General features: G+C 50.2%; 1 protein-coding gene across 1 annotated transcript in view; it reads right to left on the bottom strand.

Moving 5' to 3' along the window:
* The window catches only part of Lrrc75a (leucine rich repeat containing 75A), a 44,314-nt gene extending 33,402 nt beyond the window's left edge, over window positions 1–10,912 (bottom strand). Inside the window, exon 1 of the mRNA XM_070027763.1 lies at window positions 10,564–10,912. Within this exon, the coding sequence (XP_069883864.1) occupies window positions 10,564–10,809 (246 nt within the window). The 5' untranslated portion in view covers window positions 10,810–10,912. The remainder of the gene's footprint in view (window positions 1–10,563) is intronic.
* Window positions 10,913–14,743: the final 3,831 nt, after the last annotated feature.

Genomic DNA, 14,743 nt, shown 5'->3' with positions numbered 1-14,743 from the left:
GTGCATGCCATGTGCGCCTGCACGTGTCTCCCAAGGCCAATGAGTCAGTGGCCTGAGTTGAGGGCTGGAATCACAGGGGCTTTGGCCACTCTACAATCCCTCACCAGCTGCTTCCCTGACCCCTTCTACTATGAGCTGACCAGCCCGGAATCAAGGGCAGCCATGCCATGGGGCTCTCACTTTGGTATTGGGCTGAAAGTGTGCACTCCATCTGGTGTCTTGGGTTCTGGCCATTTCCACCCCTACCCTAAGCAAAGTGCCCTGTTGTTGCTGTGGCCTTCCAAATGGGCTGCAGGCTTCATCCCAGGACTTCAAATTGTGCCTGGATGCACCATCTCTGATCACTCAATCAAGAAACACATTCACTCACCCACAATGATCGCTGACATTTTTGCAGGTCCTGAGCTTATACTTAGGACCTGAACACTGTCCCTGAGATTTTTTTTTAATTTAATTTTTTTTTATTGTGAAAATACCATACAAAGGAGTTACAATTATATGGGCAAGATGAGTACATTTCTTACCAAGCATTGTTGCCTCCTCCTTTGTTTCCCCTTCCCATCCCTTCCCATATCTCTCCCTGCCCCCCCCCGCCCCCCCCCCCCGGTGTCCCTGAGATTTTTTTCCTCAGGACCAGCACTCTACCACTTGAGCCAAAGCTCCATTTTTTTGGTAGTTAATTGGAGATTAAGAGTCTCAGCAGACTTTCCTGCCCAAGCTGGCTCCAAACTATGATCCTCAGATCTAAGTCTCCTGAGATGCTAGGATAATGGCATGAGCCACTGGCATCTAACTACACTGATCTTTTCAGTTTTTCTGCAGATTATACACTGCTTTAATTTTTTTTCTGGGTCTGGGGTTTGAACTTAGGGCCTGAGTGCTGTCCCTGAGCCTCTTTGTGCTCAAGGCTAGCAGTCTACCATTTCAGCCACAGCATCACTTCTGGCTTTAAGTAGTTTGCTGGAGATAGAGTCTTACAGATTTTTCTGCCTAGCTGGCTTTGAACCGTGATCCTCAGATCTCAGCCTCCTGGGTGGCTAGGATTACAAGCATGAGCCATCAGCATTTGGATGCTTTAATATTTTTTTAAACCTCACAATTTATCTTTTTTTTGTTGTTGTTGGTCGTGGGGCCTGAACTCTGGACCTGGGCTCTGTCCCTCAGCATTTCAGCTCAAGGCTAGCATTCTATCACTTGAACCACAGCGCCTCTTCCAGCTTTTCTGCTCATGTGGTGCTGAGAAATCAAACCCAGGGCCTCATGCATGCAAGGCAAGCACTCTACCACTGAGCCACCTTCCCAGCCTCACAATTTATCCTTTAAATAATATTGGACCAACCTCACAATATCAGTGAAGGAGCATAGTGGTGCACACATGCCATCCCAGTGTTTGGGAGGCTAAGGCAGGAGGATAGTGAATTTGAGACCAGCTTGGATGACACAGCAAGACTTTGTCTCAGAAAAATGAGGTGGGAGGAGAGAAAGAAGAAAAACTACTTAAGGAGCAAAACACACAAAAAATGCTTTACAGGCATAGACAAGGGTCTCCAATACATGCTCTCCCCGCCAGCACGGTGCCAGTAAGTACCCAGATAACTGCAGTGGACCGAATCAGGTCACCCTCTCACCACCACCAACTCCTTCCATTCTCATGGGCTCCACTGCTCTATCTCTTGCTTGTAGGGCTGGTAGTAAAAAAGGGAAGCCAAGCAAGCTCAACAGACTACCAAGAGGCACTTTTAAGTCTGTTCTTCACTCAGGGATGCTGGAGACACAGAAAGGAAGAGACACAGAGAGAAACGAAGAGAAGCCACAGGAAGCTGGGTAGGAATAGGGTAAGGCAGAGAGAAAGAAAGATGTATACAACACCACCAAGGCTGGACTGGGGCAACTGGCAGCTCTGGAGGTGAGCAAGATGTTTTAGCTGGGTTCTCACTGCTATAATAAAATGCTGGAGACTGGGTAGTTAATAATAAAGAGTAGAGGTTTATTTGGCTTGCAGGTCTGGAGCTAAATTCTAGAGTCTAAAAAATGTGGTTCTAGCATATGGTGAAGGACTTCTTGCTATGTCATAACATGGTGAGGCTGTCACATTTGTCAGCTCGGGTTTTGATTCTTTTTTGTTTTTTGTTTTTGTTTTGGTCAGTATGGGAGCTTGAACTCAGGGCCTGTGTGCTGGCCCTGAGCTTTTTTGCTTAATTAAGGCTAGCATTCAACCATTTGAGCTCCTTTCTGACTTTTTGTGGTTAACTGGAAATAAGAATTTCACAGACTTTTCCTACCCAGGCTAGCTTTGAGTCATGATATTCAGATCTCAGCCTCCTTGAGTAGCTAGGCCTACAAGTGTGAGCTGTCAGTGCCCAGACAAAGTCTCAACTCTTAACACAGTCACCAGTCTAATGATAGGGGCTCTGCTCTCATCTAATCCTAACTACTTGCCACTCATATACTAGTCACATTTGAACTTGGGAATTGTTTTCAACACAGGAACTTTGAGGGACACATTCAAATCACAGCACACAAGCCTCAGGCCCATGCAAGGCCGAAGCCACCTCAGTAGGAAACACTTTCCAGTGACTCCCCACTCTCAGCTGGACTCCAGTGTCTATCCTGGTTAAGATAAAGTTAGAAACATCAAAATGCCACATCCCTTTGAGCAGCAGCTGTCGGCAGAACTCCATATGGCTGCAGCAGCCAGGAGTCTGAGCTAATAAAAGTTAAAAAAAATAAAATAAAGTAAAATGTTGGGAAGTGCTCCCAGAGAGCCACGTGGCAGAGCTTGGCGCCTGGGTGGGTGTGGTGGGAGGAGAGCAGACATTGTAAAAAGGGGTCCCCACCCCTCCCCAACAGGCCAAGGTCTCCGTTCTCATTTCAAACACCCAACTCTTAGCAATGGTAGGCCTGAGATTCAACAACTGAGCAAGAAAGAATTATGATAGTGCAAGGGTCTGAACACTTGCGCCCCCTTCCCTCCAACATCCTAACCTTCCAAATGGGGCCTCTAAGAGACGATGGTGTCAGCAGGCATGGAAAGTAGCTAGCACCCTTACAAAACAAGCCCTAGGGACCCTGCACTCCTTCCCACATGCCAATACCACAGGAAGCACAATCTGTGAGCCAGAACCCAGGCTCTCACCAGAGGCTGAATCTGCCACTGCCTTCATCTTGGATGTCCAGCCTCCAGATTGTGAGAGAAAAAAAAACAAACTTCTGTTGTTGTAAGCCATCTAGTCTCTGGTATTTGGTTAGAGCAAGCCTGACGGGACTAAGGCATTTGGCAAGAACCCAGCCAGGAGTCAGGGCATGGATCACATATGTGTGTATATTTGTGTGTGTGTGTATGTGTGTATACACACATGCCAACATGCCTAAGCATATGCATGTGTGCATATATATCTGTGCATGTGTGCATATGTGTATTTGTACATGAATGTGCATGTGCTTGAAACCCAGTCTAAAAGCATTTCCTGAAAAAAGACCATGTGTTGAGTACCTGATCTATGGTCTCTGCCACAAACAAATGAAATGACACTGGGCAGTGGAGAGTTGAGACTGCCTTGGATATCTGTATCTGAAGGCCAGGGCACATTAGGGGCACTGAAGAGAGAGACAGGAAAAACAGCTTCTGACTAGCTCTGAAAGGGGGGGGCATTCCTCCCAGAAAGAGGGACCTTCAGCTCCACCAGACCCAGAAGTCAGGGAAACTGGCCTGGTTCCAGACCCTGTGGTTATGCCTGGCCACTACAGAGGCTGCTGTGTCCCTGGCTAGTGTCCCTGGCAGCCTTGGAAACCAACAAAGCAGGCCCTGCCTGACAGCAGTCTCTGTATCGTTATCACTGGAAACGCTGCCTGCATGTTGCCCGGACAGAGAGCAGTGGCTTTCAAGCAGGAAGACTTCTTTGTGGGGGCTGTACACAGTTTAGCACAGGAGAGGATCAGAAACTCAGTAGCCGGCTCTCCCACCAGCTCCACTCCCTTCCTGCCACCTTGGCAAAGGTCCCAGACTGCACCTGCTGGATGGAATCCTGTGGTGCCACCGAGGATGGGCACCATGCCACTCCTCTCTCCAAGAACACCTCCGCCTGGCAGGCCGCCAGGAACAGTCAAGCCCACGGACATCTCGCCCAGAAATCCAACCATTCAGAAAGCAAATGCACAGGATCTCCTGCCTGTACTGGCAGCCTGGCAAGTCTGCGTCCAGAAGCACAGCTTGTCTTGGGGTATCCAGGTGCTTTCCAGGATGACAGGCACACATACACACACATCTCCATATACATGAATTTACTAAGGACCATGAATCATATATCACAGGGTACCAGTAGTAGTGGGTCTCCATCCTCAGGAAGCCTATGACCTTGCCTGGCAAACAGAAGGTCATCAGAGGAAAACAACTAACTGCCTCCCGGTATGGAGAGACATACATGCAACTGGATCTCGGAGGTTGGGCTGGCATGCCCTGGAAGTGGCCTTGAGATGGTAAAATGCATCTGATGGATCAGAAAGTGCATGCCAGGTAGAGGAAGAGAGCGAGCAAGATAACAATGGGGAGTCCCTCTCAGTGTCCCACGTAGCTTCCAACTGCTCCCCACCCCCACAGAGCTTTGTTTAGGTAGGGTGTGGGAGGAAATACATGACCTTCAAAGGTCATATTGCTCCTCATTCTTTCTCCAGGTAGGAGACCTGCTTGTCACCAGGGAGTGACTGTTCAATATTCAGGGGATGGTGGTGGTGACAAATGACAACACTAGTGGATGCAGCTCCTGCCCCAGAGATTGGAGGGAAACCAGCCCTGCCATGTTCCAAAAATTCCAGAACAACCAGGAATGCAGGCCCCAGCCACAATGCTGGGGAGAGGCTGAGCAAGAGCCAAATTGGCAGTAAATAAACTCAAATCAGACTTTTTTTGGGGGGGGAGGGGGGTGTTAATCGTGGGGCTTGAACTCTGGGCTTGGGTGCTGGCCCTCAGCTCTTTAGCTCAAGTCTAGTGTTCTACCACTTGAGCCACAGCACCACTTCTGGCTTTTTGTGCTTATGTGGTGCTGAGGAATCGAACTCAGGGCCTCATGCATGTGAGGCAAACACTATACCACTGAGCCACCTTCCCAGACCCTCAATCAGACTTTATGGGAAAGTAAATGCTTTGTTTGATAATTGTGCCCCCAAAGCCATATTGCTCCTGGAAGTGGTAGTAGGATCTTTAAGAGGTAGGGTCTACCTTTAGGAAGTTTTCTAGCCATTGGGTGTGTACCCCTTCAGGGGATAATGGGACCCTGGCTCCTTCTTTTCTTTCTGCTTCCCAACCACATGAACTTAGTACCTTCCTCCATCACACACTCTCACCATGATCCTCTGCCTTACAAGAAGCCCAAAGACAAGGTTAAACAACCATGGATTGAAATCTCCAAAGCCATGGGCCAAAATAAAGCTTTTCTTTTCATAATGTTGCTTATCTCTGGTATTCTGTAAGAGTATAACAGATGACTGACATAGTAGGGATGCTGGTGAACACAGAGGTGGACCATCTCAGATGGGTGGATCCCAAGAAAATGGATCTTACTCTTGTGTTCCATGAAGTGGGCCAACAATACAGTCTGGAATTTTTGGAACTCAAGAAACACTGCTGTGGGCTGGGAAGGTGGCTCGGTGGTAGAGCGCTTGCCTTGCATGCCTGAGGCCCGGGGTTTCATTCCTCAGCACCACATAAGCAAAAGAAAAAAGAAAAAAGCTGGAAGTGGCGCTGTGGTTCAAGTGGTAGAGCGCTAGCCTTGAGCTGAAGAGCTGAGAGACAGCGCCCAGGCCCAGAGTTCAGGCCCCATGACCGGACCCCCCCCAAAAAAACCAAACCAAAACAAAACAAACAAACAAAAAAAAAACACTGCTGTGCTAAAGAGATGATACTCTACCTTTCCATGAAGTACAACACTTGCCCCTTCCATGATGGAAGGCCACTTCTTCACCAGGGCTCCTTAAATACTGGGCACCTATAATCCTGAATACTCAGGAAGATAAGATATGGAAAATTGTATTTTGAAGCCAACAAGCAGAAAAGTTCACTAAACTCCATCTCCAAACTAACCAGCAAAAAGTAAGGCTAGAGGTATGGCTCAAGTGGTAAGAGTGCTAGTTTAGCAATCACAAGGCTCTGAGTTCAAACACCAGTAATGCCCCTCTACACGCACCTCCCCCCCCCAATGGCAAGCCTAAGCCCAAGATTTAAGAGATATGTGAGCAAGGGGAGGTCTAGAAGAAGGGGGCTTAAGAGAAGGGGAAGAATGGCCTCCTCTGTTCAAAGCTGCTTCTTTTATCCTCATGAGAGCTGTTCTACACTGTTTCTCTGAGGGCCTGGGTGATCTACACCAGGAATGCAGGCCTCAGCCACAATGCTGGGGAGAGGCTGAGCAAGAGCCAAACTGGCAGTAAATAAACTCAAATCAGACTTTTTTTTTTGGGGGGGGGTGTTAATCGTGGTGCTTGAACTCTGGGCCTGGGTGCTGGCCCTCAGCTCTTCAGCTCAAGGTGAGCGCTCTACCGCTTAAGCCACCATGCCACTTCTAGTTTTCTAGTGGTTTATTATAGATAAAAGTCTCATGGCCGAGTCGGGCGCCAGTGACTCACGCCTAGAATCCTAGCTACTCAGGAGGCTGAGATCTGAAGATCACAGTTCAAAGCCAGCCCGGGCAGGAAAATCCATGAGAATCTTATCTCCAACAAACCACTAGAAAACCGGAAGTGGCACTGTGGCTCAAGCTGTAGAGCGCTTGTCTTGAGCTGAAGAGTGCAGGGACGGCGCCCAGGCCCAGAGTTCAAGCCCCATGACTGGAAAAAAAAAAGTCTCACGGCCTTTCCTGCCTGGGCTGGCTTTGAACCGTGATCCTCAGATCTCAGCTTACCAAGTATCTAGGATTACAGGCTTAGCCACTGGTGCTGGGCAACTTTTTTTCCCCCCTTCAATCATGGGGCTTAAACTCATGGCCTGGAAGCTGTCCCCAAACTCTTTTGCTCAAAGCTAGTGCACTACCCTTTTTTGCCAGTCCTGGGGCTTGAACTCAGGACCTGGACACTGTCCCTGAGCTTCTTTTGGTCAAGGTTAGCACTCTACCACTTGAGCCACAGTGTCACTTTTGATATTTTCTGTTTGTGTGGTACTGAGGAATTGAACCCAGAGCTTCCTGCATGTTAGGCAATCACTCTACCACTAAGTCACATTCCCAGCCCCGCTCTACCTCTTTTGAGTCACAGCACCACTTTTGGTTTTCTGGTGGTTAATTGGAGATAAGAGTCTCATGGGACTTTTCTGCCCAGGCTGACTTCTAATAATGATCTTTAGATCTCTGCCTCCTGAGTACCTAGGATTATATGTAAGCCACCAGCACCCAGTGCTTCTCAAGTTTTGATGCACACTAAAAACCGGCCAGGTAGACACAAACCAAGCCATGACCTTCCTACAGCTCAGTTATACATAAGTAGGACAGATTCTTCCAACATAGTTGCAATGAGAAGGTCTCTAGATTGGCAGCACCAACATAGTCTCACACACTTTGTCACTTTCTAGCATTTTCTCTGCCCAGTACCCCAAATTTTTCTTTGGGAAATGAGGAAACACAACTCAGAGAGGTTATCAGTGAGATCAAGCCACACAAACTTAGTCCTTAGTCCTAGTCTCTCCTCCAATTACACTGCTCCTAAAGGGAAGGGGAGAGCTTTGTTACTTCAAAGCGGCTGCCTGGCATCCTGCCTGTACCCCTGAACTGTGAGTCAGCCCTTCAGGTACCAGCAAGTGATAACTAGATAGTCTCTAAGCTTGAAGACACTCCCAAATCCTAGACATAAAAAAGAGGAACATTCAGAAGAAGCAGCACAAGCAGCCACAATCCATTGCCTATTAGGAATTGCTACACATGGTTCTTCCCTTTCTATATCCCCAGTCTGGAGCAAAGCCCATACAAAGAAGGGGAGCAAGGTATCAGACTGCAGCAGGGATTGTGAACTTGGGCTTTGTGGATAGCACTCAGAGGTTCTGGGCCCCCTCTGAAATTCCTTGCATGATCATGCATATAGTACATGTGCCTGGGAAGAATGTGTTAGATTTCTGGAGGTCCCAAAAAGATCAAGGACTCAAAGATGTTAAAAACCACAAGAATTGCCGGCCACTGGTGGCTCACGCCTGTAGCTAGGATTAGCTAGGATTCTAGCTACTCAGGAGGCTGAGATCTGAGGATCACGGTTCAAAGCCAGCCTGGGCAGGAAAGTCTGTGAGACTCTTATCTCTAATTAACCACCAGAAAACCGGAAGTGGTGCTGTGGCTCAAGTGGTAGAGTGCTAACCTTGAGCTGAAGAGCTGAGGGACAATGCCCAGGCTGAGTTCAAGCCCCACAACAAAAACAAAAACAAAAACAAAAAACACAAGAATTAAGAAGACTCAGAGTCCCCAACCTTGTATATGTGCTCTGGGCATTGATCCAGCACCAAACGCATCATCAAATGTAGGAGAAATTCTCTACCAGTGCAGGTGATCAGCACCATCCTGGCTATTGCCAGAAGATTGGAAAGAAAATAGTATTTGGGAAAAAGCTACTTTGGCATACAGCACAATGTAGTAGAATATTCCTCCAGTCAAGTCTCAGAGTCTTAGAAATGATGCCCTTGTCATTTATCAAGGATATTTGGATGCCCCTGTGCTTCTCCTCACACAGTGTCCAAGAACCATGACCATTTCCCTGAGGGTCCTTTCTACATTCCAGGAAGCTCAAGGCAGCCCTCCAGGCCTACATACAGCCTTTACTGGTTAAGGTCAAGGGAGTCCAAGAAGAGGAGGAATTCTGATTAACCTTCTCCTTTCAGCATCAACCATTCCAATCCTGCAGCTGAGGGGGCAGTAGACCAAAAGACCCAATGTACAAAGGAAATACTCTCAACAGAAAGAAGCTCAGGTTCCCCAGAATGTGCAATCACACAGGGGAGCCCACAGTGTTTGTGAACTCCCCATAACAGCTTCCAGCTGTCACTGGACGATGCTTCCTTCTCTCTGTCCTTTTACCCCACAAGTAGGGCTTGTGAGCCCCCATCACATTTCTGTATTCCCCAAAGCACCCCTTCCAGGGCTAGGGGGAATAGCACATGATCAGTAAAAACTTCTTAACTGTTGGGTGTGCATACGGGATATGAGGGTCTGGAAATTCCATTATTCTGTTTGAAAGCAAAGGAGTTAACATAGAGGCGGTTCCAATTTTCAAAAGACAAAAAGAAATACGCACAGCTAAAGTTATGCGGTGTGGGATGTCATCTTTTTTTGATGATTCAATTCAGGGAAGGCAACTGGGGATACAGCAGTGTCTTTGGTTGTTTGGAAAAGCTTTTCCAAAGAGTAGAATCCCCATATCTTCCTAAATTCCCAAGTCTCTGCTTCCTTTGCCTTGTGCAAAGGAAAGGATTGAGTATGCTGAAGTAACACTGTATCAGATACAAAGACGGGGGTTGAGGAATGTGGGGTGGGGTGGATGGGGAATGTTTGCTACAGAATCCAGAAGAGATGTGGATACAATTAGATTTTGGACGCTTCCTCCCAGGAAGGCACTCCTTCAGCCTCTTCCATCAGTGATGGGAAAACCTCACAAAGGTCACCAAAGGAGGCCTCCCCGTCTGTGCCAGCCATAGGGGCAGTAGTCTGGGTCTATACTAGGGTTGATATAGCAGGACATAAGGCCAGTCTGCCACAAAGCCTTGCCAAGGCAACCAGTTTGGTGATTCAAGAGAGCAGCTTTGTTTGCACCCTCCTGCCCCTCTCACACTTAACAAAATTCATGGCACAGGCTACTCGTGTTTCCAAAAGAAACTGAGAAAGAAAAACAAGCCAGTGGTGGTGGACATTATCAACCCCAAGCAGAAAGCATTGGCCAGGTTTGCAGAGCCCGTTCCTAACCAGTGGACAGGAGGAACAGGTTGAAGGCAGGGCTGGGTAGCATGAAATTCCCTCCTAGGGCTAGGAAGCCAAACCCAGCTCCCTTCTTTTGGAGGCTTTGGGGAGGGGGAGGGGCTCCTGGTCATGGTACCAGCCAGAGTTAGGGGGATGTGAAACACTATCTCCATCCTGAACTGGAATAGAGGATATCTCTTAAGTGGGCGAATATCCTAGAGGATGGCATCTCAGCAGTCCTGGGGCTATGCTGATGAACTCCCCCTCGCGAGGATGGGTCCAGCAGATAACTGCGCAATCCTTGGGGACCCTTGGAAGGGGATGAAGGCCAGTGGGCAGGGACGAAGAACCCTGGCCCAAACCAGGCATGCATCCCGGCCTCCCCTCCTACAGGCCAACCCAGTAGACCCTACCGGGGAAGAGGAGCGGGGACAATAGTCCAACAGGTCCCTTTCAGCGGGCCTCATCCAGACAGCCTTCCGCTGCCCTCCCCTGAGGCCCCAAATTCAGCGAGAGCGCCCCAGCCCCGGCGGCCACGCGGGGCTCCGTCCTCGCAGAAGACGGCCCTGGGCGTTGCCCCTCGAGGCGCTCTGCTTGAGGCCGGGAGCTCCCGGGGCCCGCGCCCCCCACGCCCCCTACCCGCGCTCACCTGGCGCAGGTGCTGCAGCAGCGTCCCCGCCTCTTCCCGCCGGCCCTGGCGCACCATCCTCAGCAGCTCCTGGACCATGCCGACGCGCCGGTGGTAGGGGGGCAGCCCCGCGCCCGCGCGCCCCGCCTTGTCCCCGGCGCGCAGCAGCAGCGACGCCCAGAAGTCGGGCCGTTCGCGGCGGGGGCCAGGCGCTGCGCCGGGGCTGGCTCTCTCCGCCAGGCTGCCCTTGGTCTGCCGGGTGCCCATGCCGCCGCCCGCCGGGACTGCCCGTGCTGGGCCGCGTCCCCCGCCCGCCGCCCGGGCCCCGGCCCCGGCCCGCCCGCCTCTCGGGCTGCAACTTTGGGGGAAACTGTTGCGCGCGGGCGGCTCAGGGGCGGGGGCGGCCGGCTGCCCGCGCTCCCCGCGCTCCTCCCTCCGCGCTCCCCCCCGGCGCGCTCCCCAGCCGCTCCGCGCCAGCCCGCCGCTCCCCGCCCCGCCAGCCGGCCCCGCCCCACCAGCACGCCCCGCCCCGCCGTCCGGCCCCGCCCCCGGCTCCCGCCAGCCCCGCCCCCGAGCCGGACTCTGCGGCGCCGTGAGCTTCCCTCCTTCCTTAGCTCCTGCTCCTTCCTTAGCTCCCGCTCCTTCCCGCCACTGTGCTTTGGGTCGAGGGGCGAGGGGAGGGGAGCCGGGTGTCCCCTCCCCGCTTATTTCCTGATATTGCGCCCCCTGTCGGCCACCGCACCACTGCGTCTCCTGAGACAGTGGTGCGGTGGCCAGAGTCCGGGCACACCTGGTGGATGCATGGAGTCCCCGCCAGGCTCCCCAGATGCTCCACCGCCGCGCGCGCGTGCGAGGGTAAGGCCAGAGGGAGGTGATGGGAAGAGATCCGCGAGCCTGGGGACATACGGAAAGTTTGGGTCAGGTGTGTGTGTGTGGGGGGGTGCTCTCTCAGCCCCAGAGTTGGGTAACACAAAGTGGGCCTCGCTGAGAGCCCTCAGACTGTCTGAGGCACTGGTTAAAAAAAGCTGGCCTCCTGGGCCTCACCGAGACCTACTACTGACTGGAGGTCTCTGGGTAGGGCCTGGTGGTGTGCATTTTTTGCCAGCATCTCCAGGGCTTCTGATGCACACCTGCGGCCGAGGCTAGTGTGTGGACTTGAGACTTTGTGCATCGTTGTGTGTACTCTTGTGGTCTGTTGATTCCGGGAGGCTGTCAAGGATTGCCGCCTTTTCACTCCCACAACCCTGCTCAGTGGTCCTGCTAAGACAAACCAGAGGTGCTCTTAGCTCCAGGAGCACACTGCTGCTCCCTAGGCTTCCTCTGTCAGGCCCAGCCTGTAAGGGTCCCGGACCCCTGGCAGCCCATGCTACTTACAGAGCCAATCCCAAGCCCCTGGGGGAGACTAGGCTCAGGGACTTGGGGATCTTCCCTGTCACAGACCACAAGCAAAATGAAGGGTGGCTGCCTTGAACTCAGCTGTAGGAGAAGCAGCAATCTTGTAAGCTCTCTTGTAATCCAAGCCCTGGGGCTGCTTGAGGACCTAAGGATGAGTGAACTATAGGGACGGGAAAGTTGAATCCCATATCCTAGACAGTTGGACTCCACTCACTGAGCCCAAGTATCAAGCCAGCCCCCAAGTAGTGGAGTCCTTGTTCTTCTGTCATGTCGGGATAACATGAGATATTTCCAATGAATCACCAAAAAGCTGAAGTGGAGTTGTGGCTCAAGCAGTAGAGGGCTGGCCTTGAGCAAAAAAGCTCCAAGGCAGTGCCCAGACCCTAAATTCAAGCCCCAGGATTAGCACATAACACACACATACAGTTCCTTCTGCTGTATGCTCATAAGGGTCTTCATTAACCCAAGTACCCTGAGAATGAAGCCTTAGGGTCTTTCCCAGCAAGGGACCCCTTTTACATCCCACCCCCAAATGTCCATTTCTTCTCTTCCTTCCTTCCTTCCTTCCTTCCTTCCTTCCTTCCTTCCTTCCTTCCTTCCTTCCTTCCTTCCCTCCCTCCATCCCTCCCTCCCTCCCTCTCTCCCTCCCTCTCTCTTTCCTCCTTCCTTCCTTCCTTCCTAATACTAGAGTTTGAACTCAGGAACCTTATGCAAATGGATGGTGCTCTACCACTTGAACCATGCCTTTGGTCTTTTTATTAGTTATTTGGAGATGAAGTCTTGCAGACTTTTCTGCCTTGGGCTGGCTTCAAACCTTAATCCTCCAGATCTCAGCCTCCTGAGTAGCTAGGATACATCGCTGAGTCATTGACACCTGGCTCTAAATGTCCACTTCTGCTGACAAAGAACAGTTTTCCTACAAGCTGGCTTCACAGAGCTCAAAGCAGCACTTTCAAAACTCACTTGTATGGGGCTGGGAAGGTGGCTCAGTGGTAGAGCGCTTGCCTTGCATGCATGAGGCCCTGGGTTCAATTCCTCAGCACCACATAAGCAAAAAAGAAAAAAGCCGGAAGTGACGCTGTGGCTCAAATGGTAAGAGCGCTAGCCTTGAGCTGAAGGGCTGAGGGACAGCGCCCAGGCCCAGAGTTCAGGCCCCACAATTGGACCCAAAAAACAAAAAACAAACAAACAAAAAAACCCAACTCACTTGTATACTTTGCATGAGGGATGTACCTGTTGGCATCTCAAAAGAATTCAATTCAGGAGATTCTTATGTTGTCTCTTAACTCTTGCCTTCAGCACCACCAGCAAAGTAGCCACCAAGGACACTTGCTGACAAGATCCTTCCCTAGGAATAATGGTCACTATCTACTTAGATACTGATCACACAGCCCCTGCTAGCAAGTTGGCCTGCTTGAATCTGTGTGTGGCTGGGAAAATGCCATTTTAGTGGGGGAGGACCAGTCCCTTACTTGGGATCTCAATGTCATTCCTTATCTTCAGAGACCTAAATCTATCCTCCTTTTCCTGCTGTTACTGCTCTCTCCCAATATCCATGTTCTGGCATGTTCTAGGTGCATTCTAAGCTCTTCCATCTATTGAAAGAGTTCATTGTCCCTTCATATGCATACACCTGCTCTGTTCTCCAGTGCCCTGCCTCTTCTTCCTTTTTAGGCAAGCTTTGGAGAAATTCCTTTTGTTTATTGTCACAAACTTCTTTGATTCGTCATCTGCTTTGGTTTGGCTTCTGGTCACACCACATTATTAAAATGCCTCTTGCCACTGACCTAGTTGCTAAATTCAGTGGTCACTTTCAGGCTTCATTTTACTCAACTCTTCAGTGACATCTGATCTTGTTACCCATGCAATTATGTTTTTGTTTATAAATATAATTTTATTGTTACTATTAAGAAGTTGTAACAGAGGGGTTACCATTTCATAAGTCAGGTAATGAGTATATTTCTTTTTTTGGACAATGTTTCTTTACCCAGGTTTTCCCCTCCCATTCCTGCCCACAATTACATAGGTCATTTTCACATAGTGCATACTGAACCCACTTGGTTTTGAGTGAAACTCTACTCTCTTGACTTGCGGGGAAATAGTCTCCTCTAGTTTCTTTTCTTTTCCCCTTTCTCCTTCTTTTTCCCTCCCCTTGCCTCTCCTTCATTTCCATCTTCCTTTTTCCTTTCCCTTTTGGATTACTGTGTGTGTGTGTGTGTGTGTGTGTGTGTGTGTGTGTGTGTGTGTGTGTGTGTGTGTGTGTGTGTGTGTGTGTGTGTGTGTGTGTGTGTGTGTGTGTGATGGTCCGGGGAGTTGAACTCAGAGCCTGGGTGCTGTCCCTGAGCTTCTTTTGCTCAAGGCTAGCACTCTACCACTTCAGCCACTCTACCACAATGCCATTTCAGCATTTTCTGAGTATAGTTTATTGGAGATAAGAGTCTCACAGACTTTCGTACCTGGGCTGGCTTCCAACAATGATCCTCACATCTCAGCCTCCTGAGTAGCTAGGATTACAGTCATGAGCCACTGGCACCTGGCTCACATTACTTTTTTTTTTTTTTTTTAAACAATTTTGTAGTCCTCTAAACTTCGGTCATAGTTTTGGTTTCTTTTCTTTGTTTTTGTTTTGTTTTTGTTGGTTGTGGACTGGGCACTGTCCCTCAGCTCTTCAGCTCAAGGCTAGCCCTCTACCACTTGAGCCACAGCGCCACTTCTGGCTTTTCTGTTTATGTGGTGCTGAGGAATCAAGCCCAGGGCCTCATGCATGAGAGGCAAGCACTCTACCACTGAGCCACCTTCCCAGCCT

The sequence above is a fragment of the Dipodomys merriami genome, unplaced genomic scaffold (assembly GCF_024711535.1).
Source record: "Dipodomys merriami isolate MVZ:Mamm:240054 unplaced genomic scaffold, mDipMer1.0.p SCAF_19, whole genome shotgun sequence".
Taxonomy (NCBI): Eukaryota; Metazoa; Chordata; class Mammalia; order Rodentia; family Heteromyidae; genus Dipodomys; species Dipodomys merriami.
This window is presented reverse-complemented; position numbering and strand designations above follow the sequence as displayed.